At 51.9% G+C, this 23,618-nt stretch overlaps 1 protein-coding gene across 4 annotated transcripts; it reads left to right on the forward strand.

Moving 5' to 3' along the window:
* Positions 1 to 2,568: 2,568 nt before the first annotated feature.
* On the forward strand, positions 2,569 to 22,890 carry PRXL2A (peroxiredoxin like 2A). Of its 4 annotated transcripts, XM_042960927.1 has the most exons (7): positions 2,569 to 2,697; positions 5,013 to 5,118; positions 12,487 to 12,666; positions 14,437 to 14,528; positions 17,626 to 17,766; positions 18,414 to 18,578; positions 22,129 to 22,890. In XM_042960927.1, the coding sequence occupies exons 3-7, from the start codon at positions 12,489 to 12,491 to the stop codon at positions 22,240 to 22,242; spliced, it is 690 nt and encodes a 229-aa protein (XP_042816861.1). In that variant the 5' UTR covers positions 2,569 to 2,697; positions 5,013 to 5,118; positions 12,487 to 12,488; the 3' UTR covers positions 22,243 to 22,890. The 4 variants fall into 4 exon arrangements, with proteins under 4 accessions (XP_042816861.1, XP_007095665.1, XP_007095662.1 ...); XM_007095603.2 differs by lacking the exon at positions 2,569 to 2,697 and having other exon boundaries at positions 12,504 to 12,666; XM_007095600.3 differs by lacking the exons at positions 2,569 to 2,697; positions 5,013 to 5,118 and adding an exon at positions 7,676 to 7,754.
* The last annotated feature ends 728 nt before the right edge of the window (positions 22,891 to 23,618 follow it).

Here is a 23,618-nt window from a genome sequence, read left to right on the forward strand (position 1 = left end):
AATGGAATGATCCCACCATTCAGCCCCTAGTCAGTCACCAATTCACCTGTTAAACCATTGGTTGTGTCTCTTGAGGACTTCATGTAGAAGATCCTAAAGGCTTTGCTGTGCAGCACACTGGGGAAGTAGGGCATCTTTAGATACTTTTTCGAAATGAGGAAGAGTGGAATTCAGGGATATTGGCAAGTAAAAAGATATTTGTAGCTGATACGTGCACATTTACGTGGTTCATACATTTCCAGATCTTGATCAGACTTTCACGTATTCACAGAATGGGAATTTAGGCCTGAGAAAGTCAATGAAGTCAAGCACCCATTTTTGCTTTATTTTCACTTTAATGCTACCTGCTTCGCAAACCGTTCTCACTGAGCCCAGACACACTGCAGGACCAATCAACTTTAAAAATTGTGTCATACCGCAAGCATGGATCGCTGCTGAGAGAACAGATGAAACTAGCTGAATGTAGAAGCAGTTGTGATGCTGTAAGAATCCCAAGTCTTTATCCACATCTGCCTCCTGCTAGCAATGTTTTCTGCCTGGCCTATGAGATCAGGAAGGAGAAAACACTTTCCTAGCCCCTGTCAAGAGGATAACATACATAAGTTACAGAAGTTATCACAAAGCTCCTAGTCAACCTTAATTTCTACCTCCTTCAATTCAAAATCTAGGTTATTTCATGGTCTTTACAAAGCTAGAGTTACTTTTCTCCTTAAAACTTGGCAGATTCATGTTTTTGTTTTTAATCCTTGAGCTTTATAAGTTTTTCTTTCCTGTGCCTACTTGCCCATAGCTTAGTCTTCTGGCCTGATGACTGCTTTTTAATGAGTTCAGCCTGTGCTTTCTTGGACAAATTGGGAGTGTGAGGAGTGTGTTAATTAGCTATCAGATCTAGCCCGACTTTTGAAGTTCAGAGCTTTGGAATGTTACAGAAGTGTAAATACAATCATGGTTTTTTGCATTTGGTAACTATATCTCAGCTGAGACCTCAGGGAGCCTCCCACCTCAGGATTCTGTGACCCCTGACCCCTGAATGGTTCTGTCATTAATGGCCAGTCTCTGGGGACCCATACCCAAAGGAAATGGCTTCCTGTTTTGTTTAAGTGGCCCTTCTTCCTTGCAGCCTTCCTGTTAATCAAACATCCAATTTCCAATTTCAGGATGGAGAAAATGAGCCTCCTTCTCCTCCCCTCCCCATAGGGTAAGGAGGAATGAGGCAGGAGTGAGAAAGTTCCTCTGGGGCGGGGGTGGGGTGGGGTGGGGTGGGGGGTAAACTGCCTTCTTATGACTCTACCCATATTGTAACAAATTATACCAAGTATTTCTGGGCCTTCAAATCAGATCAAATACCTGCCTACTCCTGCAAGAAGCCTGCATGATCACGCAAACTGATCCTTCTCACCCCCAATCTAGAAACATCCTCTTTTTCAAAATGCTTCCCAGGCATGTCTTGGTGCCAGCCCTGGGCCAGACTCTGGGTCCCATGGTTGAGTAAAAGAACTCACAGTCTGGTTAAGGAGAGACCTCTTGAATAGACTCTATAGGTCCATAAGTTTACAAAGAACCTGGAGACTGAGTGCGAGGTCAGGGAGGTAAATCAGGAAAGCCTTTGGACTTTGTACCCTGATAGATGGTTCCCAGGTGACCTGGGGTGGTTACTGCAGGCAGATGGCCACCTCTGACAGGTGGGCGTGGCAGCCCTGCTTTGCGGCTCCATTGCACACTGCCCTGTGATCCATCACCCCTTTGTCCCAGTGATATTTTAAGTGTATTGTGAGTCAGTTCTTCCTGTCTCTGAAAAGGTGTTCTCCCAACCACACTTTCATAAAACAGCGTGGACACAATATATGAGTAAAAGAATGAGTGAATGAATGGATGAGTAAGCGGGGGCCCAACTAGACCATGTGACTCAGACTCCGTGAGCAGCCGGGCAACATCCCAGGAGCCAGTGCGCAGGCCACACTCCACCCCTCGCTATCCTCTGTCCAATGGCTGGGATTGTGAGGTGAAAGAGAATGTGTGCCCCGCGGGGTCAGAGGCTAGCAGTGCTGAATTTGTCCTAAAGCTTGAAGGGACACTCACTGTAAATCGTAGAGATTGCTCAACCCTATACCAAAAGGAAAACAAAAAGTTCATCTAAAAAACTGCTCAAAAACTCGCTGAGCTGAAAGGTGTCCTCGGTCCTCGGCTACAGGGCAGGTGCTTTCAGATCCAACTAAGGCAGTCCAGAGCCTCCCTTTGCTCCAGGCAGTGCCCCTAACGAGTCGGGCGTCAAGGGTCACCACTCGCGAAGAATTGAACTAGGCTAGAGCGGTGAGAACAAGGGACCGAGAAGGAGCGGCCTGAAAGCCGCACAGGGTCAAAGGTGAGCTTCGCGCAGGAGGGCGGGGGGGCAGCGCCAGAGCCTTAAGAGATGGGACGACAGCATTGCCGGGGCTCCGCCCACAGGGGGCGGGGCTCCGTAGGAGAGGCGGAGCCCGTGCTCCTCCCAGAGGAGCAGGGCTGGTCACGTGGGAGAGGGAGGTGGTGCAGGCGCCGAGGAGCGCAGGCGCGGGGGCCAACGCTCGTTCGCCTGGGCGGGGGAGGGCTTGGCCCGCCGGCCTCCAGGCGTCGGGCCTGGGAGCAGGTGGGCGGGGGAATGTGGTGCGAGCTGCACGCGCGCACGTGACATCCGCGGGGGCAGGCCCCGCCACGGCGCAGGTGAGGAAACTGAGGCAGGGCCGGGGAAGCGAGGCTCGGTCGGCGGCGCGCGGGTGGATCAGACACCGGCTGTATTAGGCCTGCCCCTTGGGCGGCCCCAGAGTCCGCGGGAAGCTCCCGCCGAGCCGCCCGAGCGCGGCCGCACCTGCCGGGCCGAGGCAGCCCCCACCCCCACCCGCTCCCGCGACGGATGCTGTTCCCGCCCGGCCCGGTTTGCAGCGGTCAGCGGAAAAACCGCGTGTTGGAGGTCCGAAGACCCGGGGCCAGGACTGGCGCTGGTCTGACTGGCAGACTCCCCCACCCCCTTCCCAGCCCCTGGCTTGGAGTAAGGCTGATGACACCGACCCGCCTGAATTGTTGGGACAGAGACCTGAAAAAAAGGACTCTGCCCTGGCGCTCTTGCCCCGCGGGGGGCGGACCTGGGGGCTGTCCGGGGGTAGGGGGCGGAACAGCTGCAGGTGAGCGACCCCGGCTCTGCCCTTGCCTTAGGGTGTGTGCTTTCATAGGGTCGTGTGTTTTATGGGGCCACGGTTTTCTTCGGAATCTCAGAGACACCTGCTCTCTCCTTCCCCTAAAGGTTACACACTCCTGACAGAGTTGGGAAGAGTCCGAAGTGTACATTTAAGATCCCTGTGCTGAAGTCTAGGAATGAAAAGACCAACAAGGCACCGATCTGACAGTCTCGAGATTGTTGCAGGGGTGGAGAGGTGAAGGAGATGGAGAAAAGATGGTTAAGGTCCAGCCTGACAAGGGCTCTGGGGAGGGACCACCCCCCGGGAGTCCAGAAGCTGGATTGGGTTCGGACCCAGCGGACTCTGGGCCTTTTTTCCTTATGAATGATGTTCCTGCAGCTCAATTACCTAGACTTCAGTTTTGTTTATTTTCATCTATTTTCCTTTGAGCTTGGCAGATGATTTAAAAAAAAAAAAAAAAAAAAGAAAAGAATCGCTTAGGATTTATTTTGAAAAGCATTGTCCAGGAGCCAGCTTGGATGCTAGTTTGCATGCTTCTGCTCCAGCCCAGTCCTGGAGCCTGAGAATGGGGATGTAGAGTGCAAACCCTGACTCCTTGGAACATACCCAGTCATCGGAAGCCCTCCATTTCATTCATGTACAAACAGCATTTTTGGGGCAATGGTTGACTAATCAAGAAATGAGTAAGAGTTATACATCATATGTACGTCACTCTTTGTAAGGTAGCTTACAAAGCGCCATCCGGACATTTAATCTTTGGATTCTTACAACCCTGTAGAAGGTAATTCTGGAATCATTCCCGTTTTATTGTTGCGAAAACAATGCCTTGTTCAGGTTCTCCAACCTGTAGGAATTTGATTTAGATTTCAGTTCCTCTTGGTGTGGCTCTTCCCATATCCCCTGCCTGTTTAAGGGTATGCCCTTTCATTGAGATCTTATGCATTGTTCCCTAGGGGTACAGAAGACATTTCTGACAATTGTCTTATCAGCTTGTGTCCCTTAATTGGTTCTCGGAAAATTTGGTTAGGATTAGAATTCTGGGTCTTGAAACTGCAAGCTAAGTTCTTGTCTCATTGTGAAATGTTGAGCTGAGACACTCCAGGTCTCGCTCTGCTGAGGCTTGTGTGGCAATAACTGTCCAGAGGCTGAGGGACCCAGCCTCATCTCTGATTTCAGTGGCCTCTGGCACAGGACAGTAACACATGGACAGTGCCCTTTGCCTTCTCTGGTGCTGTTAGTGCAGACAGGCTGCAGGAGGGGCACAGCACTGTAGAGTGGGCAGTTAGGCCAAAGGGGCCTAAGACACACCAGGTTTCCCTCCAGACCTAGAACTTTGCCCCGGAGGCAGGTCTGTACTGACACAGCTGGGGGAGCACAGCCGGAGAAGTCCTTCAGTGTTTTGTGTTCTTCAAATGATCTGCCCTCAGACCCAAGTGAATCTGAGCCTTGCAAAGAAGAGAAAGATAATACCTTAAATTCTGCAGTACTTTATTGTGTAGATATGTGTATGTGTGTGTGTGTATTCTTCTTGATAACTCTTTAAAAGTTCCCTTGTTTTTAGGAAAGAGATGCTGAGGGACAAGGTGACCTCTCAAAGAATGAAAACCCAGGATTTTTGTCCAAAAGCCCAGGGTCTTTTGTGGTATCGTCCTTGCCCTCCCAGCCACCCCCATATGACTTGATAGAGCTGGTGTCCTGAGCCCAGTTAGGAGGCCGTGCAAGCAAGGGGCAGAATGGCCACACGTTTGGGGGCACCTCTGTAGCTTCAGTCACTGATTAGAGGATTTGTCTTTGTCTCAAAGTTTCCCAGTAACTGATTTTATCCTCTTCTTCTGCTTTCAGCATCTATTCAGAACTTCCTGACTCTGGCACCTGCGAGGACGCCTGGGCCACAGCTGGGCGGACAGTCACCCCGAGGAGCCCAGCGGGAAGTTGGAGACTGAGGCAGGTAGGCGAGAGCTCACTGTAGGTGGCTAGGTCCGTGGTCCTTGATGACAAGGGTGGGTGGGAGCGCATCCCCTACTGCTCATGGGGCCCTGCGGTACCCATGTCACCAGGCTGCTAAACTGGTATTTTCAAGCCTGTGCCTGTATCATCCAGAATTGACAGGACCTTGTTACTGTGGGGAGGAGAGGTGCACAGTGGCCACTCAGCTGAGAATGAGCCATGTGACCCTTACAGAAACATTTGGCTTTGGATTATAAGCTGCTTGCAAAGCCCTGGGCCTGGGAAGGATAGGTATACTCTCTAGCCACAGATTTCCCGGGCCCTGTTCAGTTGCAATTTTGCTTTCAGCCTTCTTCAGGCCAGCAAGCAGATTCAGGAACCTTACCGCTCCCCTGCCTTCCTGAACCCTGACCCCCCTCCCCACACTCCACTGTTCCAGCTTTGCAGGGGTGTCCAATGGAGGATAAATAATCATGGATTGGGAGTTGGAAGACCCAGACCCAGCACAGCCACTGACTAGCCCTCCCCCATGTGACCTCGGACTAGCTAGCCTCTTCTCTGGGCCTTAGTTTCCTCATTTGCTCAGTGAAGGAGGGGCTGAACCATTCTGGGGAGGAAGGATTCCCTGGGCGGGGCTGGGCTGGGCAGGTGTACCCTCTCCATATAGAATATGTTGTCTCTACTTGTTTCAGGCATGAATTATCCCACCCAATGCTGATACTTTGTTTTATGAAGACTTTATCAGTTCCTGCCCAGAGGCGGCTCCTTGAACAGGCAGGAATTAGGCCTGGGGAAGCAGAGAGTGAGAATGTGCACACCCAGCAGGAGAGCGGTAGCAGCAGGTGCCTCCATGGCTTTCTGGACATCAGAGCTCTGGAGTTGCAACTGTGCGGTTACTTTAGAGTCTTCGGACATCTGAACTGGGGCAACCTCATAGATTTGCTAGTTCCTTCCTCTGTCTGTACACAGAGTCTTTATAGCTTACGTCAGATCGCCTTGCCGTTGAGCGGCAGAGCTATGACCCAACCTAAGATCACCTAAACCCCAGGCTTGAGTGTTTTATTTAAGGTCAAGCCAGCCCTGTCCAAAATTACTTTCTGGTACGGAGCTGAAATTGGGTGACTCCAAATCAGTTCCAACATGGAGTTTAATAAATAGCGTTCAGATAATTTCGTTAGACATTGAATACCTACTGATTACCAGGAATTGTGTTAAATGTCGGGGATGTGGGAGTGAATGAGACAACAGCCCTGCCCTCGGATTGCTCCAGCATATTGTGTAAACAGACATACCAACAGCTAAAATACACTAAGTCCGTTTGCTTGTGCAGTGTGCAAAGGTCTGTATATGTCTCCACGAGCATGCATGCTATATAGTCAGAGGTGAGGGAACAGTTGATTGTTGGGGCATTCAGGAAGACGCTTTGGGACAGAGTGTTGTTTGTGCTGGGCCTTTACATAGTTGGCATGGGGCAGGGGAGGGTCATTCTGGGCAAAGGAAACAACACGAGCCACAGTTTGGAGGCCTAACAAGACATGTTTTCGTTCTTGCACAGGGAGTGGTCAGCATGGTGGACCGCAGCTAAGCTGTGAAGGGTCCTGTCAGCTGTGCCGAGGAGTTGTGAGAGCCCAGAAGCAAGGCAGGGATGCGAGCGGGTCAAAGTGTTTTACAGTCACTCTGGTTGCAGCATGGAGAGGAAGCGGTAGGGGACCTAGCTCAAGCCAAGCCTGTTCTGTGCTGTGGTTACTGAGGGAGGCCAGCACAGGGTAACAGGGTCCTGAGCACAGAGAGGCTGAGGAGAGGATGAGCGTCAGACACGTTGCACAGGCCAGATTAGATGCGGGTGACAAGGGAGAATGAGTGTGGCTCTCAGCTTCTGGCTTGAGCAGTCGGCTGGGTGCCCGTCATTCACTGAGCTAGGGAACTCCAGAAGAAAAACGGACTGTAGTGGATGTCAGTTTTGGACGTGGTATAACAGAGATGACCTACGGAACCCCCAAGTGCAAACTTTAAGTCGGGAACAGCAATAGGAACTTTGAAGTCAATAACAAGGGGTGGGGGTGAAGCGCTGGGAGTAGGTGAGGTCGCCCGGGAACAGGTGGGGGTGGGAGGAGTCACCTATGCAGAGGAACAAGAAGGGAAGTCTAGGAGGCCTAGAGGACAGATAGCTAGTGAGGGGCCTCAGTGGTGCCGGCTGACCGCCTGGGTGTAGGGTGAAGAACGGGGCGAGTGGAAAAGGGGACGTCTCCCTTGGATTTCATTTAGTGTGAGGCATGGGCCGCGTTGAGGGCTTCACCTCCTTAGTCTGCACCGGATAGCAGGGAGGGTCTGCTGGCACTTTGTAAATGTTACGGTCTGCATGACTGCAAGTGACTCAAAGTTTGTTCAGCTATTTGAAGGGCTGGGGGCCTTGGCAGCTCTCCATGATGTTTTCTGGAGATTGAGTATTAACAGCTGAAGGAGCCCCAGGGTTTCTGGGTGGCCTGGTCCTGCCTGTCGTGTGAGTGAGCGAGCTTGGGGCCATAGGCGGGACTCCAGGGCCCCGCCTCCGGCCCTCCCCTACAGCCTGATTCCCGCCTGCTCCTGCTGGGTCAGCCTCTTTGTCGGCAGGAGCCTGGAGTGTGCAAGCTGCAGATGGTGAGTGCCCCGCTCCCAGGTTTGCACTACGGAGGCTGGGGAGAAGGGGCCATGGGCAGGGAGTGGCTTGTGGAGTCCTGGGCTGCAGGGAAGAAACACTCTGGAAGCTGAAATGGGGGAGCAGGGGATAGAGTTCCGATACAGACCCAAGATATGTGCAGACTCCAAAGTGAGCTGTTTTTGATAGACCCACATGATGGCACTGGAGTGCTTTAAGGAGCCTCAGCACCCACCTTGGCAAACCACCCCCCACCTCATTTTGGAATAAGGAAAATGGGGCCGAGGGAGGGATGGCCCCAGTTTGGCCTCGGGAGCCCAGCTGGGTCTTGTCCCCTGACCGCCGTGCTCTTTCCCTCACCAGAGCTGCTGCTCTGGGCTGCCACAGCTGTTGTTTGTCTGTGGGCTTATCACTCTTCACCTTCTTCTTTGGGAGAGGACTGGACGAGATAAGTCCCGCAGTGGGAGCGGAGTACTGAAGCCGGGGCAGGTTGGGGCTGGCTTCTGTAAACAACCTTGCTATTACCTCTTAGGGAAACTGACCTTTCCCTTAATGGATGGGGATAGGACGGGGAGGACAGAGAAGGGACATCTGTCATGTGGTAAATTTCCTTTAATGGTTTGGCTGTATTTGAGGACTGAAACAAAAAAGTCCATCTTTTTTAATGCTCTTTAAGACAAAGGGGATCCTGCCCCTTGACCCTCAGAAACCCACAGATGAATGTGTGGGGAGGCAGCGTATGCAGCTCGAGAGACCCAGCGGTCTGGGTCCAGGTCCCAGTACTGCTGCCTGCCGGCTCTGTGACACTGCGGAGTGTCCTGAGCTTCTCTGAATTCAGTGTTGTCAGCCATAAAACAGGGTAATGTCTGCATCATAAGACTATTGAGTGAGTGGAATTAGGCCACGAGTGTCAAGTGACACTAAATAAAGGCTGGTTTACGGGCTTTCCCATCTCTCGCACTGGCCTTAGAGGCCCATGTGAAAATGCTTTGTTCTGTTGGGAGAGTAAGGTCCCCCGCCCCCTCCCCTCTTTTTGTCGTGGGAATCGCTGTGGTTCAGGATTCCCAGTCAGTCTCGCGCAGCAGAGAGTTGGAGTGCTACCTGCTCCAAGACGTGCCGGGATGGGGATTGCTTTGTAGCTCAGGGGGCTTGGCCGAGGGGCTGGGCCTGCACATTCCCTAGGTGTTTCCAGGAGCCAGTTTTCACCCTTTCCTCCAGCACAACCCCCCCTCCCCCCCCCTCCCTCGCAGAAGAGCCTGCTGCCAGAGGCCCACTGGGGGCGGATGTTCATGGAGAGGCCCGACTCCCCTCTGGAGTTACTGCTGCTCTCACATCTTAGTGCTGGAAGGCCTGAGAGTGAGGTCCATGCTCCTCAAAGGGACGGTTCTCTGCTCAGACTTCCTGGTTGGGGGCCTGAGGTGGGGGTGGGGGGGTAAACCATACTCCTGGGGGTTTTGAATCCCACATCTTGTATTCCAGCTCTTGAACTGGAGGTAGGGGGGTCGGGGGCCTTTGGTTCATGGAAGTTTGCCTTCTTGGTGTGCCTTGAGCGCTGATATCCACCACTAGCCTGCCTGGTCTCTCCCAGGCTTACTCAGCCCAGACGGGGCCCAGCCCTTCCATCCTGCCCACCCCCCCCTCCCCGAGTCCTACGCCAGCTCCAAAGCCACTTCCTTCTGGGTGCTTCTCTGGCTTCCCAGATCGGATGGAGCTGGCTTTCATTCCCCATCGCTTCATGTTCACACCTTGCCCAAACTGCCTCACCTTGCCGCTTGAATTTCTGTTATCTGTGTGCTAGGCCTGTGTGTCCTCGAGGACTGGGTATCTTTTAGTTGTGTGTCCTCCCAAATTGCCATTTATCAAACAGGTCGGTGTTGAATAAATGTTTGGAAATAGGTGTTGAGTCTCATTGAGTCCTGTTCCCTTGCAGTCGCAAGCAAACAGGCTAACTGGCTGTGGGTGGGAAGATGGAGCCTGTTGGCCTCTAAGAGCAGCAGGGGTGTGTTGGGGGGAGGTAGAGCTGAATGTAAGGATCCCTGGACTTCCTGCAGTGCACTGAAGTGTTTCAAGAGTTGAAGCGAGTCCCTTGAAGGGGGGATGTAAGCTGGTGGTTGTGAACTGTTCAGAACTGGTTTCAGATCTGTGATCAGAAACCATGCCATATGCTCCTGAGTCATCCACATATGTCAGAAATCCAGGGATGTTTGGGACGCACGTCAAGGTGCAGAAATCGTTCCAGGCTCTGGGGAGTCTCCTGTTTACAGCAGGCAGGCGAGAGCTGTGGTGGTTCCGTGAATTCCCCCAATTGTTCTGCGGATTATAATCGAGTAATGTGTAACTTTGCTTCATAAAAGAATTGGAAGCCAGCCTGTGGAAGGTTCTTTCCTGCTTGGTCCAAGAACTTGGGGTTTCCATAAGTCGCTGTCGTCATCATTCGGTTCCGTTGAGTTCATCCGAGCGCACAATTATGGAGAGCCCGCTGTGTACCAAGCAGGCACCGTGCTGGGCGTGGCATTTCAGACACAAGCTGAGGGACAGAGTCAAAAGTACATAGGTCCACATCTTGGGTGGAGCACATCGGAAGTGTCACAGAGGCGAGGTGAGGGGGACCGAGCATCTCTTGCGGGTGGCAGCCAGGGTAGGCAGAGCATCCAGGAAGCCTTCTTGAGGAGGCGTCCAAGTCCTGAGGGGCAGAACAGATGAGGGAGGACATTCCAGGCAGAGGCGTGGACTTGTGCTCACCGGTGAGCCCCTCTGTCCCCCACAGTGAGCTGAGAGACCGGAGGGCGCAGCTCTCCCAAGCCGGCCTGCCCTTGTCACCGTTCTTTATTCCGTGGCTTCCTGCCAACCAAGTGCAAAACCATGAATTCTTTGCTCTGAGACAGTGCTCCTCAAACTTTCGTGTGCATGTGAACACTGCCTGGTCTGATGAAAATGCGCTTGATGACTCCTTAGTTCTGAACTAAGGGGTGAGGTCTGCATTGCAGTGTGATGCCAGTGCTGCCAGCCAGGGGGCCACAGTGAGTGGTGAAGCGGGAAGAAACTCCTCTCTCTGGGCTCCTGTCCCTCGTGAGAGAGGTGCCTCAGCAGCCCCCCTCCCCCAGCACACACACACCAGCCTCCCCTTCTTTTCCCCCTTCCAAATTCCTCTTTTGGAAATGCTGTTTTCATTTGGTCATTCCTCCTCGCCACCCTCCACCCCCACCCCCTGCCTGGAAGTTCCCTTTTGTTTCTTAACTCAAATCTGAACTTTTCACATTGGCCTAACACAAGCCTGGCCTACCCTGTCTTCCCAGTCATCACCACCAAAGGACTCCCAACCCCACCTCATGGCAGTGGACCCCTCAGAGCCTGCCCCTGGGCGGTGGCATGTGGATTTCTGGGACTCCGCTCAGTCCTTTGGAGAAATCTCCTCCCCAGCCAAGCACTGTAGGGGAGACGCAAGTCTTCGGTTAGGTGGGCCGCACGCACACCACCGGTCTATACCCGGTGATCTTGGCACACATCATGGGGGCACTTTGGGAGGAAGGCCCCAGTAGAAGACCCTGGGTTGGCAGGAGGACCTTGGGAACAGGTGTTTTAAGCAGTTGTCAGGAGAAGGGAGGCCAGCTGGGGTATCTGCTACCCAAGGGGTGTGCTGCTTCCAGGGGCTCCCGCACAGAAGCACAGGGCTCCCCAACTGGAGGAAGCTGTAGGGAGGCACCCGGGACTGAGCTGGGAACAAGGCTGGGTTCTACGGGACCCGAGCGGAACTCCCATTTCAGTTGCAGAGCCCCGTGCCCCACGCAGACATCTTTTGGCAGCCCCCCTGAAGCAGACACCCGGCGCCATGCCCTTTCTTACACGACGCCCGCTCTCTCGGTCCACTCCCCTTCTTTCAGCAGACATCCGGGTAGCTCTGTTCACAGGGTGGAGAACGTCAGGCTGGACACTGGTGGTCAGTAGTGGCCCTCTCCGTTAAACTGTGTCGTTTCATAGCTGGTAGATATTCAGAGGATATTTACTTTGCTGCCGACTATGGTTTTATGTATTCTTTTTTGATTTCTGTTTTATTTTCACCGTGAGCCTGTTTTATCTGTTTAATGGAGGAAATATAAAGCTGTTTGCCGTTGAGAGAAATGTACTGAGATCGCCTGTCTACCAGGAGTGAGGCCCTGCTGGGCACTGTCTGGCGGCTGGAGGAATAGTATGGTCTCTGTTTCTGAGGGAGTCACACACCAAAGGGGAAGAAGGATAAGATAACAAAACAGTGTGATTGGTGTACTGAGTATCCTTTGATCAAGGAAGAGAAGGCTGCCCCTCCCCAGGGAGATAGGAGCCCAGATTCCCAGACTGTGAGGGAAAAGCAGGCACCGACACAGAGGGGAATGAGGAAGGAGGCTGCCGCCAGGGGACCCAGCACGGACACTCCACACAGTCGGGAGGCTGCAGCCTTGGGCCTGGGAGAAGGAACAGCCAGAGAGGCATCTTAGAGGGCTGTCGTATCTCTGTTCTCGTGCCTGACCCACCAGCCAGCTCCCTGCGGCAGGGACCTCCGTGTGTCCCTTGTATCCCCAACCTCTTGCGCCAACAGGTGCTCCGCGGCCCTGGTCTGGTCCCGACTCAGACACGGCCGCACCCCTCCCCCTGCTTCAGGCCTCCTGGTTGGCTGCCCGGGGGAGGCTTGTCCGGAAGGCAGGTTCCAGCTCTCTCTCGATGTGAGAGCAGTAACATCTCCTTCCTCTCAATCTCCAGAAATGTCTTTCCTCCAGGATCCGAGCTTCTTCACCATGGGGATGTGGTCCATTGGCGCCGGGGCCCTGGGGGCGGCTGCCTTGGCACTGTTCCTGGCCAACACGGACGTGTTTCTGCCCAAATCCCGGAGAGCGACGCTGGAGTATCTGGAGGACATAGACCTGAAAACGCTGGAGAAGGGTGAGCCCTGACCCCACTGGCCTCAGTACTTTTCCAAGGTGCTGGGATGCTGTCTTCCTCATTTTTTTCTCATAAAAGGGCCCTGGCTCTCTCTCGCTTTTTTTTGTTTGTTTGTTTGTTTTAATTGAAAAGGCACTATAACAACATTAGGAAAAATCTAAAGCATTTTAAAGCATTTTAAAATTTACCGATAATCCCATTGCCCCCACACAGTAATCATTTTTACTTTTGCACATCCCTTCCCCTGTGTACACAGTATGCCGTTGTGATCTTGTTGGACATGATATTTTACATTTTAGCTTTTTCTTATCAAGAGTGTTTTTCGCTTTCTCTTGTAGTCTCTTGGAGCTTCACAAAAGGAGTTCCTGGGTCAAACACATTTGAAAAACACTGTGTATGCAGTTCCTTGTTCTGATGCTCAGCACAGGACTTGCTTATTGAAATGCGGCGTCTGGACTGTCACTGGTACGGGCACGGTCAGCCCTCACCTGCAGTGCAGACGTACATGGAGGGGTGGGAAGCACAAGGTCGCACCTTTAGAAGGGACCCACCCACCCCCTCTCCTTGGGAAGCCCACGTGGAGTGCCCGGTGGACAGCTGAGAGCCATGGCTCCTCTGCCGCCTCACCGTGTGCTCGTGGCACTGGATGGGGAGCCCAGCGGGATTTCGGTGATGCCGACGGTGTGGGTGCAGTTGGCCTGAGTTTGGTGAAATTTGGGTCTCACGGAGCGGGTGGTCTCCAGGTTGGCCCTTCACAGGGAGGCCATCGTCAACCCGCTCAGCAAGTGAGGAAGCTTGTCGCGGGGAGGCAGGAGCTGTGAATGTAAGCTTACCACAGGGATCGCCTCGGAGGAAGGCTGAGAAGCCCTGCAGAGGGACACCCGTTTGCTGCGTTCAACTCGAGGCCTCCCAGTCTCACTTGACTGCAGACCCACCCGCTCCTTTTCCTCACATAGCATCCCAGAGGCACGTGGTTTCCTCTGAGGTTTCTCGGAGCCCCTGCAACAGGGGCTCCTGCTCGCTGAGCCCTCACTAACGCTGTGTCAGCAGACACCACGGTGGGCACTTTTCTACCCACCTTCTGATGCCCCTGCAGCCTCCGTGGAGCCGCTAGGTGTCCACACTTATAAGGAGACGGGGTTTCGGGAGGAGCTGGTGCGTGCCTGAGGCCACACGGCCAGATGCGGGCCCTGTCTGACCACGGACCAGCCAGAGCCGCAGAACCGTACTGCCCTGGGGCGTTTCCTCGTTGGAATCGTTCATCTTCTGCCCTGTCCTGTGAATAATACTGCAGTTAACATATTTAGGTCAAACAGTTTTTTCGTTAAAAAAAAAAAAAAAAAATTTTTTTTTTGTAGAAATTTCTGTTGACTTAATCCCTTTGAATACTTTTTTTTTTTTTTTTTTTTTTTAAGAGTTAGGGTTTTTTTCGATCAAAGTGCAAGATTTCTTTCAGGTTTTGGTCATGTGTCTGTCCTAAAGGATCATGACAGCGTCTACTGATACCAGCAAAGAAATTTGCCAGTTTTCCAGAAATGTTCCGGTCTGGAATGTTCAAGTGTGCAAACAGATTCTTATGAGGGAGGGCCCTTTTGGGGGTATAGTAGGACCCTTACACTGTATTAATTTTCCTCTGAAGGGTGAGCATTTCCTCCATTTCCTGTTTGGTATTTCCAAGTCATCTGCTGGGCTGGTACCATTTATGAGCTGGCCTCTGGTTGGGGCCGGGCTGGGAGGAGATGGTGCTGAAGCGCCTTTTCTTCTCCTCAGAACCAAGGACTTTCAAAGCAAAGGAGCTCTGGGAAAAGAACGGAGCGGTGATTATGGCTGTACGCAGGCCAGGCTGCTTCCTCTGTCGAGAGGTGAGTACACGGAGGCCCTGTGCGGAGAAAAGCACCCTAGCCAGCGGGACCAGCACATTCCCAGACAGGACCAAGGGCCAGTAGGCCCACTCTGACCTTCAATCAGCACTGTTATTTGCTCTAGGTATTTCTTTTGACTTATTCCCTGTTTGTGTTCATTTGAAAATTCACCATATCTTGGGGTTGGCAAACACACTTGAGTGTCTTTTGTCTCCCTCAAGCCTTTATGGACAATCTGTGTCCGGGGCCATCTTCTCATTTAATCAGGGATGGGGACCGGGTCCAGCTGTGTATTCCCAATGCTCAGCGCAGAACTTGCTTATTGAAATGCGGCGTCTGGACTGTCACTGGTACGGGCACGGTCAGCCCTCACCTGCGGTGCAGACGTACATGGAGGGGTGGGAAGCACAAGGTCGCACCTTTAGAAGGGACCCACCCACCCCCTCTCCTTGGGAAGCCCACGTGGAGTGCCCGGTGGACAGCTGAGAGCCATGGCTCCTCTGCCGCCTCACCGTGTGCTCGTGGCACTGGATGGGGAGCCCAGCGGGATTTCGGTGATGCCGACGGTGTGGGTGCAGTTGGCCTGAGTTTGGTGAAATTTGGGTCTCACGGAGCGGGTGGTCTCCAGGTTGGCCCTTCACAGGGAGGCCATCGTCAACCCGCTCAGTAAGTGAGGAAGCTTGATGTGGGGAGGTAGGGCCCAGCTTTGTCACTTCACAGGTAGGTAAACCAAGGGCCAGAGTGCTTTGGTGACCTGTCCTGGTCACACAGTGATAGAAGACCCAGGTTCTGAGGCCGGCCCTGCCTGGGGGAGAACTGGGAATGAGACAGCATCGCTTCTCACGTGGTGGCCGTGGCCCTGTCCACATCGCCATCCTCCATCCAGTTGTTCTCCCCGAGCCTGAGGCTTTCCTTTCAGCCTTGCGATCTCTGTCCTGCTTGTGTGGCTGGGCTGACAGAGAATCTCCTCCCATTCGGGGCACTTCAGTGTGTCCTCCAGGGATCCCTGGAAAATACAGCTTGTTTCCCAGAGGAAGAAAGTGAGGGACAGAGGTTGTGACAAAGCCACGCTGCTGCGCGAGGCATGTCCATTTCCTGTTGCTGCTGTAACAAATTATCACGGACTTGGTAGCTTTAAACAACACAAATCTATTAGCTCACCGTTCTAGAGGTCAGAATTCTGAAATTGGTCTCCTTGGGCCAAAATGAAGGTGTCAGCAGGGCTGCATTCCTTCTGGAGGCTCTAGGGGAGAAGTCATTTCCTTTCCTTTTCCAGCTTCTAGTGGCCATCTACATTCCTTGGCTCCCGGCCCCTTCCTCCGTTTTATAGCCAGTGATGACTCAACCAGGCTTTCTCGCATTGCGACACCGTGGCACTGATCTCTGCTTTCCTCTAACACGTTTAAGGACTGGTTGGGGCCACCCAGAAAACACGAGATCGTCTCCTTTAAGATCAGCTGGTTAGCAACCATCTGCTGCCCTAACCCCCCTGGCCATGTCACAAAACAGATTTACAGCTTCCTGAGATTAGGATGTGGACATCCTGAGAGGGTATTATTCCTCCTACCATGGGAAGTGAAACCCAAAGTCAGGGCTTTTGGTTCAAAATCTGTGACGCCTTCAGATACCAACATAGAGACCTGTTGTGACTTGATTTCCCAAGGCAAGTTAAACCCAAAAGATGCCAAGAGCCAGTGCCCTCCCTAATTAGCACCTGGTTGCCTGTCCCCCAGTCTCCGCCTGGCAGAGCACTTTGTGGAAAACATGTGGTGGGTGGCAGCCTGGGTTCTTTTGAGTGGCCCAGAGCGGAGGTGTGGAAGGTGTGTGACTGAGTTTCCACATCCTGGCTCCATGCAGTGACACGCCGGAGTAAAGGGCCCAGGAAGAAGGAGTAAACCCTTGCGTCTCACACACAGGTGGTCTTTGACCACAGCAGACCTGTAGTCCTCTCTACTGTAGGGCAAGGTTTGCAGAAAATACTCACTGAAGCTCTTGATAAATCATGGTGAATTCTGCTTCATTAGCTATCTTTGTGTCTGTGTGTGTGTGTGTGTGTGTGTGTGTGTGTGTGTGTGTGTGTTCTAGAAAACAAAAGATTAAAGGTAGTTGCCACCATACGGCACCGCATTTGTATTGGAGGCAAGTGGGCTGCTAGTTCTTTAATTCTGACACCAAATGGGAAGGATTTGTTGTTAACAGTGAAGATTTTCCATGATGCACGTGGTTTCCTTTCTTCATCCAGCATGTAATTCGTGAGAATCAGGATGTCTGTACTTACCAGTTCAGCTGTGTTCTCCCACTATCCACCTTCCCTGTCAGATCTTTCCACCTGGTTCCTAGTACCTTCCACGTCTTCAGCCATGTGCCGGGCACGGAGGGCTACAAGAAACGGAAGATGTAGTTTCTAACTATGAGACACAGTGAGGAACTTGAGTGACAGTGGCCAACTTGGTATATACACAGACTCAGTTCTGAAGAAGTCCACAAGCACGAGAGATTGGGTACCCACAGAGAGCTGGGGCTCTAGTCCAGGCTCCACTAGCCAGGGAGAACTTTCAGTGCAGGGACGGCTTTCTGGGGGTGGTGATTGGAGCAGGAGAGAAAGGAAGGGTGTTGCAGTCGGGGGAGCCCGTTGAGCGACGGTACGGAGACAGCTGTTCCCCCGGACGGAGGGGAGTTTCTGTCAGGCCCCTGCGCTAGTTTGGTCTAGTGCAGGGGAGGGGCTGGGAGATGAGGTGGGGGAGAAGCATCGTTGCTGCTACAAGCGGAGGACCGTGTCTGGGTGCAATCTCTTAGCTATCGGCTGCTCCCCAGGCCATGGTTAGGACGCCTGTAACAGAAGCTTTCCTCTCCTTCCCACCGTGGAGAAAACCAGAAGCCTGGGCTGAGGAGGGGACCTAACACCCTACAACGGAGGCCTCGTGCCCAGCTGGGACAGGCTTACGCTGGGCTACACAGGCCGCAATTGTTTTGGGCATTGTTACTTTTGTTCTTCTGCATTCAGTGCCAGCCACACTCTGGGCCTGTAGGGAAGTGGGTGTCGGTTGGCTGCAGAGCCACCCGAATTTGTGCCCCTGACGTTCCCTGTCTTCTGCAGGAGGCTGCGGACCTGTCCTCCCTGAAGCCCAAGTTGGATGAGCTGGGAGTCCCCCTGTACGCAGTGGTGAAGGAGCAGATCAGGACTGAAGTGAAGGACTTCCAGCCTTACTTCAAAGGAGAAATCTTCCTGGACGAAAAGGTCCGTGTGCTGTGGGTCTGTGGACACGGACTGGTGGGCCTTGTGCTCAGGTGTGGGGAGTTCATCGGCCCAGGGTATGTCTGGCCTGGAGTTGGAGGCTGGCCTCCCTTCCGGCCGCCCTGAACTCAGAGAGGCTCGCCCAGCCCTCTGGGCAGAGCATGATGGGACACTTGACAGGTGTCCTCTCGGGTGATACTTGAGCCCTTCCTGAATTGTGACCTGGGCATGGAAGCCTAGGAGATCGCCACAGCCCCGCTGGGCTCTCGCACCATGCAGGTGAGGGCCGGCACGAGCCCCTTAATTCGCTGCAGCCGTGTTTCCCCCCCTCTCTGCTCTCACCCATGCAGGATGTCGGACTGTTCCCACCCTATGGACACAAGAGCCCTCCACATGTCTAGCAAGGGGTCAGAGTCAGAGCGGGCTCGAGTTTGTCGAGCGTGGGTGCACCCCACAGCTGGAAGCTGGCCCTGGCAGGGTTGTCTTTCCCTGGGCAGCCGGGCAGGAGCCGCATGTGTGTTAGGGCCGGGGAGGGGACGTGAAGCAGCAGACTTTGCGCCTTTGAGAACGTCCTGTCGGGAAGCTTTTCTCCTGGGGGGCGGCAGGCATACGGGCTGCTCACAGGGGCTCTGTCTTTCTCGCTCTTGCAGAAAAAGTTCTACGGTCCCCAAAAGCGGAAGATGGTGTTCATGGGATTTGTCCGTCTGGGTGTCTGGTACAACTTCTTCCGGGCCTGGAACGGAGGCTTCTCTGGAAACCTGGAGGGCGAAGGCTTCATCCTTGGAGGAGTTTTTGTGGTGGGGCCAGGAAAGCAGGTAAATTCCTCGTGTTCACGTGTGGATCTGTGGGTGTCTGTGTCTGTGGGAACCAGACCCTGATGGGGGTGGTGACTTCCTGTACTTGGAATCTTGTGGTTTTCCGTCCAGAAAACCAGGGAGCATGGGAGGGGAAAGGGAGGGGAATTAGCATTTGTCACCCATCTGTTCTTGAGTCACCTCACCCTCGAATCTCCTCACTCATCACAGTGATTTCCTGAGATGGTCCGGAACTTTCGCAGGCAAGTAACTTGGCCTGAGAGGGGCGGGTGAGCACCCGCAGGAGCACAGCTCATCAGCACTGCCAGGGCCTGCACCCGGCTTTTCTGATGTCAAGTTCTATCGTCTGCACTTGAACAGAAGCAGAGTTTTTATTCTGTCAAGAATGTATTCGCTTGCAGTTTTCCCAGGCCATCGGGGATGGACAATAGAGAAAAGTAAGAGAAGAGAAGGAATAGAAACCGGCCTAATTAGGGGGAGTAGCAAAATGTGGGAGGCGACAGCACTTTTCCCTGTGGGGTGCCGCCCCGGAGACGTAACAGGCTTCTCTGCAGACAGGCTGCTCTGGGCCCTGGCTCCGGGGATCCAGAGGCAGCACGGGGACCCTGTGCGCCCAGGAGGCAGGTGGTTGGGTGCTCCGCAGAGACTACGGGCAGCCTCGAGCTCTGGTGACCCCCTGTGCTGGAAGGCAGTGCCAGCAGGTGCCTGCCAGATGCAGAGCAGGGGTGGGGTGAGGTGCGTGCAGCTTCAGGGCCCTGACTGGTGGCCCGACCTCAAGTCCTGTCTCTGCCAACTTTGGGCATGACATTAACACTTGGCCTCGTCTGTAAAAAGATGGCATTGTTTGCGTTGGTGAATCTCCCTACTAACATTAATAATTGCGTACCCTTCAGGGCACCTGGGTGGCTCATTTGGTTTAGCCTCCAACTCTTGGTTTCAGCTCAGGTCATGATCTCACAGTTTGAGAGTTTGAGCCCCGTGCCAGGGTCTCCCCTGATGGTGTGGAGCCTGCTTGAGAGTCTCTCTCTCCCTCTTTGTCTCTTTGTGTCTCTCAAATACATAAATAAATTTAAAGAAAAATAAGAAATAATTTCTGGGCACCTGGGTGGCTCAGTCAGTCGAACTTCCGACTTTGGCTCAGGTCATGACCTCACAGTTGGTGAGTTCGAGCCCTGCATCAGGCTCTGAGCCTGGAGCCTGCTTCAGATTCTGTGTCTCCTCTCTCTGTCCCTCTCCCAGTTGCACGCGCTCCCCCCCCCCCCCCCCGCAAAATAAACATTAAAAAAATGTTTTTTTAATAATTTCTTATTTTTCTCAATACGGGAGGAATAAAAGCTAGTGGGAATAGAAATCCTTCATTTTTAAGCTTTACTTCTAATCTCTTTCTTTTAAACCTTGGTAACTGCTATTGCTTGTCTGTATTAGAATCTAGCATGGGTTGATGTCTGACTTAACATGAACCTATTTGCTTCCTTTCTGGTAAATATATTAAAGTGTCTTAGTGATCATGGCTGCCAGCAAGTGCCTCCTAGTTCTGGGTCCTCGTGTACATGATCTCATATCTTCCTCACAAGCAATCTGGGATGTTAGGTATTTTTATTCCCATCTACACGTAAGGAAGTGAAATATGAATGATCTGAAATAACTCAGCCGAGAGCTACACAGCTGCTTAGTGGTACAATGGAAATGGAACTCGGGAACTCAGATACGTCCTGCTCCAGAGACCCCACTGGTCCCCTGCCCATAGCCTCTCTTCAGAGGTGGCTCCAAAGACCCCTTCCAGATGCCCTTGCACTCAGGCCACTTGCTGAGAGGCTCAGTCGCTCAGCTTCTTCCAGCTCTGGCGCTACCTTCCCTCAGCCTCCAGGGCAGGGCTTAGGTCACCTGGAAGCCTTCTCTTGCCTGTCAGTGACTCATCTGGTGCTCACAGACTCCCCAAGCCTGGCCGGCACATTCCCTGTGTTGCTAGGTGTGTTGTTTGACTTTGTTGGTGCTTCCCGAGGCCCTGCCTTCTTCCTTCCTGGTGGAAGGTGGCCTGGGCGGGCGGAGCTTCAGGACTTGCCTCCGTGTTTCTTTCTTCTTCCTTCTTTTTCTTTTTTGTTCAAGTAGGCTTCACGCCCAGCGCGGAGCCCAGTGCGGGGCTTGAACTCACGACCCTGAGATCAAGACCTGAGCTGAGATCAAGAGTCAGACACTTAACTGACTAAGCCACCCGGGCGCCCCTACCTCTGTGTTTCTTGAGGGCAGAGTTTTTGCGGTCCCACTGAGCCAGCAGCCACTCAGTGGGGATTTCCTTTGGAATAATAATCTTTAAAGCACACTTACTTTAAAGAAGTAATGTGTTTTCAACATAGCAAATTTGAAAACCCCACAGAAGGTGAGGAGAGCCATTCTGTCAGCTCAGCCACCATGCACAACCCATTAGAACAGCACAGAGCTGAGCTGAGAAGCCTTTTATTCTGTTTAGTTTAGAAAATGGTGTCTTACTAAACGAGGTACTCTTTTTTTCATTTAATGGTGTATCATGAACATTTTCCACGTCATCACATATTCTTAGTATTTGTAGTGTCTGCATATACCACTTTATTAAACATGTAAATAGAGCTTCCCAATCTGTTTCCCTGTGGTCACCACAGTGTGGTGGAACTTTCTGTTTTTTTAAAAAGTCTGTACCAGGGCGCCTGAGTGGCTCAGTTGGTTGAGCGTCCGACTTCAGCCCAGGTCATGATCTCACGGTTTGTGAGTTTGAGCCTCACGTCAGGCTCTGTGCTGACAGCTCGGAGCCCGGAGCCTGCTTCCAACTCTGTGTCTCCCTCTCTCTCTGTCCCTCTCCCCCTCATGCTCTCTTTCTCTCAAAAATAAATAAACGTTAAAAAAAAATACTTTAATAAAATAAAAAAGTCTGTATGAATAATGGTACAGCAAACATATTTGTTTGTTTATTTATTTATTGTTTGGGTTGAGTTCCCTGATGTCATGGGTCAAAGAACTTGTTAAGAAGGATTTCTCGATACTGATCTCAAACACGCTGTTTTATGTTTTTTACCACTTTAGGGTACCTTGGTATATCCTCTGTCTCAGAGCATTTTGCTTCACAGTATCAGGAGCGGCCTCTGGTTTCTTAGGAAAACTGAAAAGAGGGTCTGTCTCCCTTTTCAGATGCTCATTCAACCCCTGCCAAAGCCTGACCTCAGAGCTCCACCTCCACACCTTGAGGCTTTTTGTTTCTCTGGAAGCTCATCCTGTGGAAACTCTCTTTTCCCGGCATGTTTGTTTACTTCACTTCTATCTGTAGAGCCTTCCCTGGTCACCCCCTCTGTTTAATCACTGCTGACTCCCTCCTTCACTCCTGACTGTGCTGCTTGTACAGTCCAGCCATTGTGAGGTAGCCTTCCCTGGTCTGTCTTCGCCCCCAAAATGGAACCCTTCAAGAACAGAGCCAGGCCTGATTTGGATCTCTAGTCCCTGCCGCCCAAGCTGCCGCTCATTGTCTGTGTCATGAACGAGTGACTCACAGTGAGGACTGATGTTTCCTCTTGTTTCTTTTCAGGGCCTTCTTCTTGAGCACCGAGAAAAAGAATTTGGAGACAAAGTAAACCTGGTTTCTGTTCTGGAAGCTGCTAGGAAGATCCAACCACAGACTTCGGCCTCAGAGACAAAGTGATTGTATGAAATTGCCCAGCTCAGGGATAACTAGGGGCACTCACCTGTGTCATGGGATGTGTTATGGCTCTACTCATGTCCCTAGAGAGTTAGAAACCCACTCATGCCATGTTCTCAGTAGAGATCATTAATGTATTTTACTATTGTGCTCCGTTTAGGCCCAATAAGGCAAAACAGCCCCCAAACAGGATTGATAAAAATCCAAGAAACCAGTGAGAGTTACTTCAGCTGAAACCTGGAGAATATGAGGCTTACTGTTGACTGCTGCCCCTCCTTACAAATGTACCTGGCATGTGAGTGCTGTTATTTACAGTGGTTTTTATTTTCACATCTTCAAAATTCTAAGAAAAGTTGATTGACTGAAAGATTCAGGATATAAAGGCTTCGGGCTTGTGTGTTCTCCATTAATGACCTGTTATACGCCATTAAAGTAATACTCATATAAAGGAATTGAAGTGCTCTGGGTGGCTTGATAAAAGTAAATTATAAAGTGAAATCTATGTTTTTCATTGTCTTCCATTCTAACCTCAGAGGTTTGTTTTTCTAGAAGAAATGATCATCTCTGGCTCTAATAAAATTACCTATCAGAAATTGCCTGTAATACAAGTCTTTCTGATAAACCTAACAATAAAATTATTCACTGTCATGATGGTTGAATTTAAATTATTGGTGCCAAATGGAACACGGAACATGAAAAATCAGCATTCTCCATGTATATGGGGGTAAAGGTGGTCGGCGGGGAGCTCCTCTAGTTCTGGTGCTCTTAAGAGGTTTGCAGACCACCAGAGAAATTCATTCTGTCCTTTGTGTTAGTGATTTTGCTGTCCTCCGGGGAATGATTTTGGTATTTAACATTGGTAGCTGCTTTCCTACTGATAGTCTTTCAGCCTAATTTGGTGAATGAAGAGGAGAAGGGCCAGAGAGGATGAAATCTAATTTTATTTTATTTTATTTTATTTTATTTTATTTTATTTTATTTTATTTTATTTTATTTTATTTTTAATGTTTGTATTTATTTTTGAGACGGAGAGAGACAGAGCATGAATGGGGGGAGGGTTAGAGAGAGAGGGAGACACAGAATCCGAAACAGGCTCCAGGCTCCGAGCTGTCAGCACAGAGCCCGGTGCGGGGCTCGAACTCATGGAGTGTGAGATCATGACCTGAGCTGAAGTTGGACACTCAACCTACTGAGCCACCCAGGCGCCCCGAAATATAATTTAATTCATTACTTTGTTACGTAAGTATGAGGTCAGCAAAAGCCCGGAGGGGGGCTCTGCCCTGGGTGGCTGCTCAAGGCACCAAGTCTGCCCTGGAGTAGGAAGGTGGGGATGGGGATCCAGAGGAGAAGGGACCAGGGAGCAGACCGGCCAGGAGGAG

Source organism: Panthera tigris, chromosome D2 (genome assembly GCF_018350195.1).
Source record: "Panthera tigris isolate Pti1 chromosome D2, P.tigris_Pti1_mat1.1, whole genome shotgun sequence".
Taxonomy (NCBI): domain Eukaryota; kingdom Metazoa; phylum Chordata; class Mammalia; order Carnivora; family Felidae; genus Panthera; species Panthera tigris.

Coding starts and splice junctions, on each gene's coding strand:
- PRXL2A (XM_042960927.1), top strand. CDS start 12,489: ATGTCTTTCCTCCAGGATCCGAGCTTCTTCACCATGGGGATGTGGTCC. Junction 12,667..14,436: donor CCTGAAAACGCTGGAGAAGG/GTGAGCCCTGAC, acceptor TCTTCTCCTCAG/AACCAAGGACTTTCAAAGCA. Junction 18,579..22,128: donor TGGTGGGGCCAGGAAAGCAG/GTAAATTCCTCG, acceptor GTTTCTTTTCAG/GGCCTTCTTCTTGAGCACCG.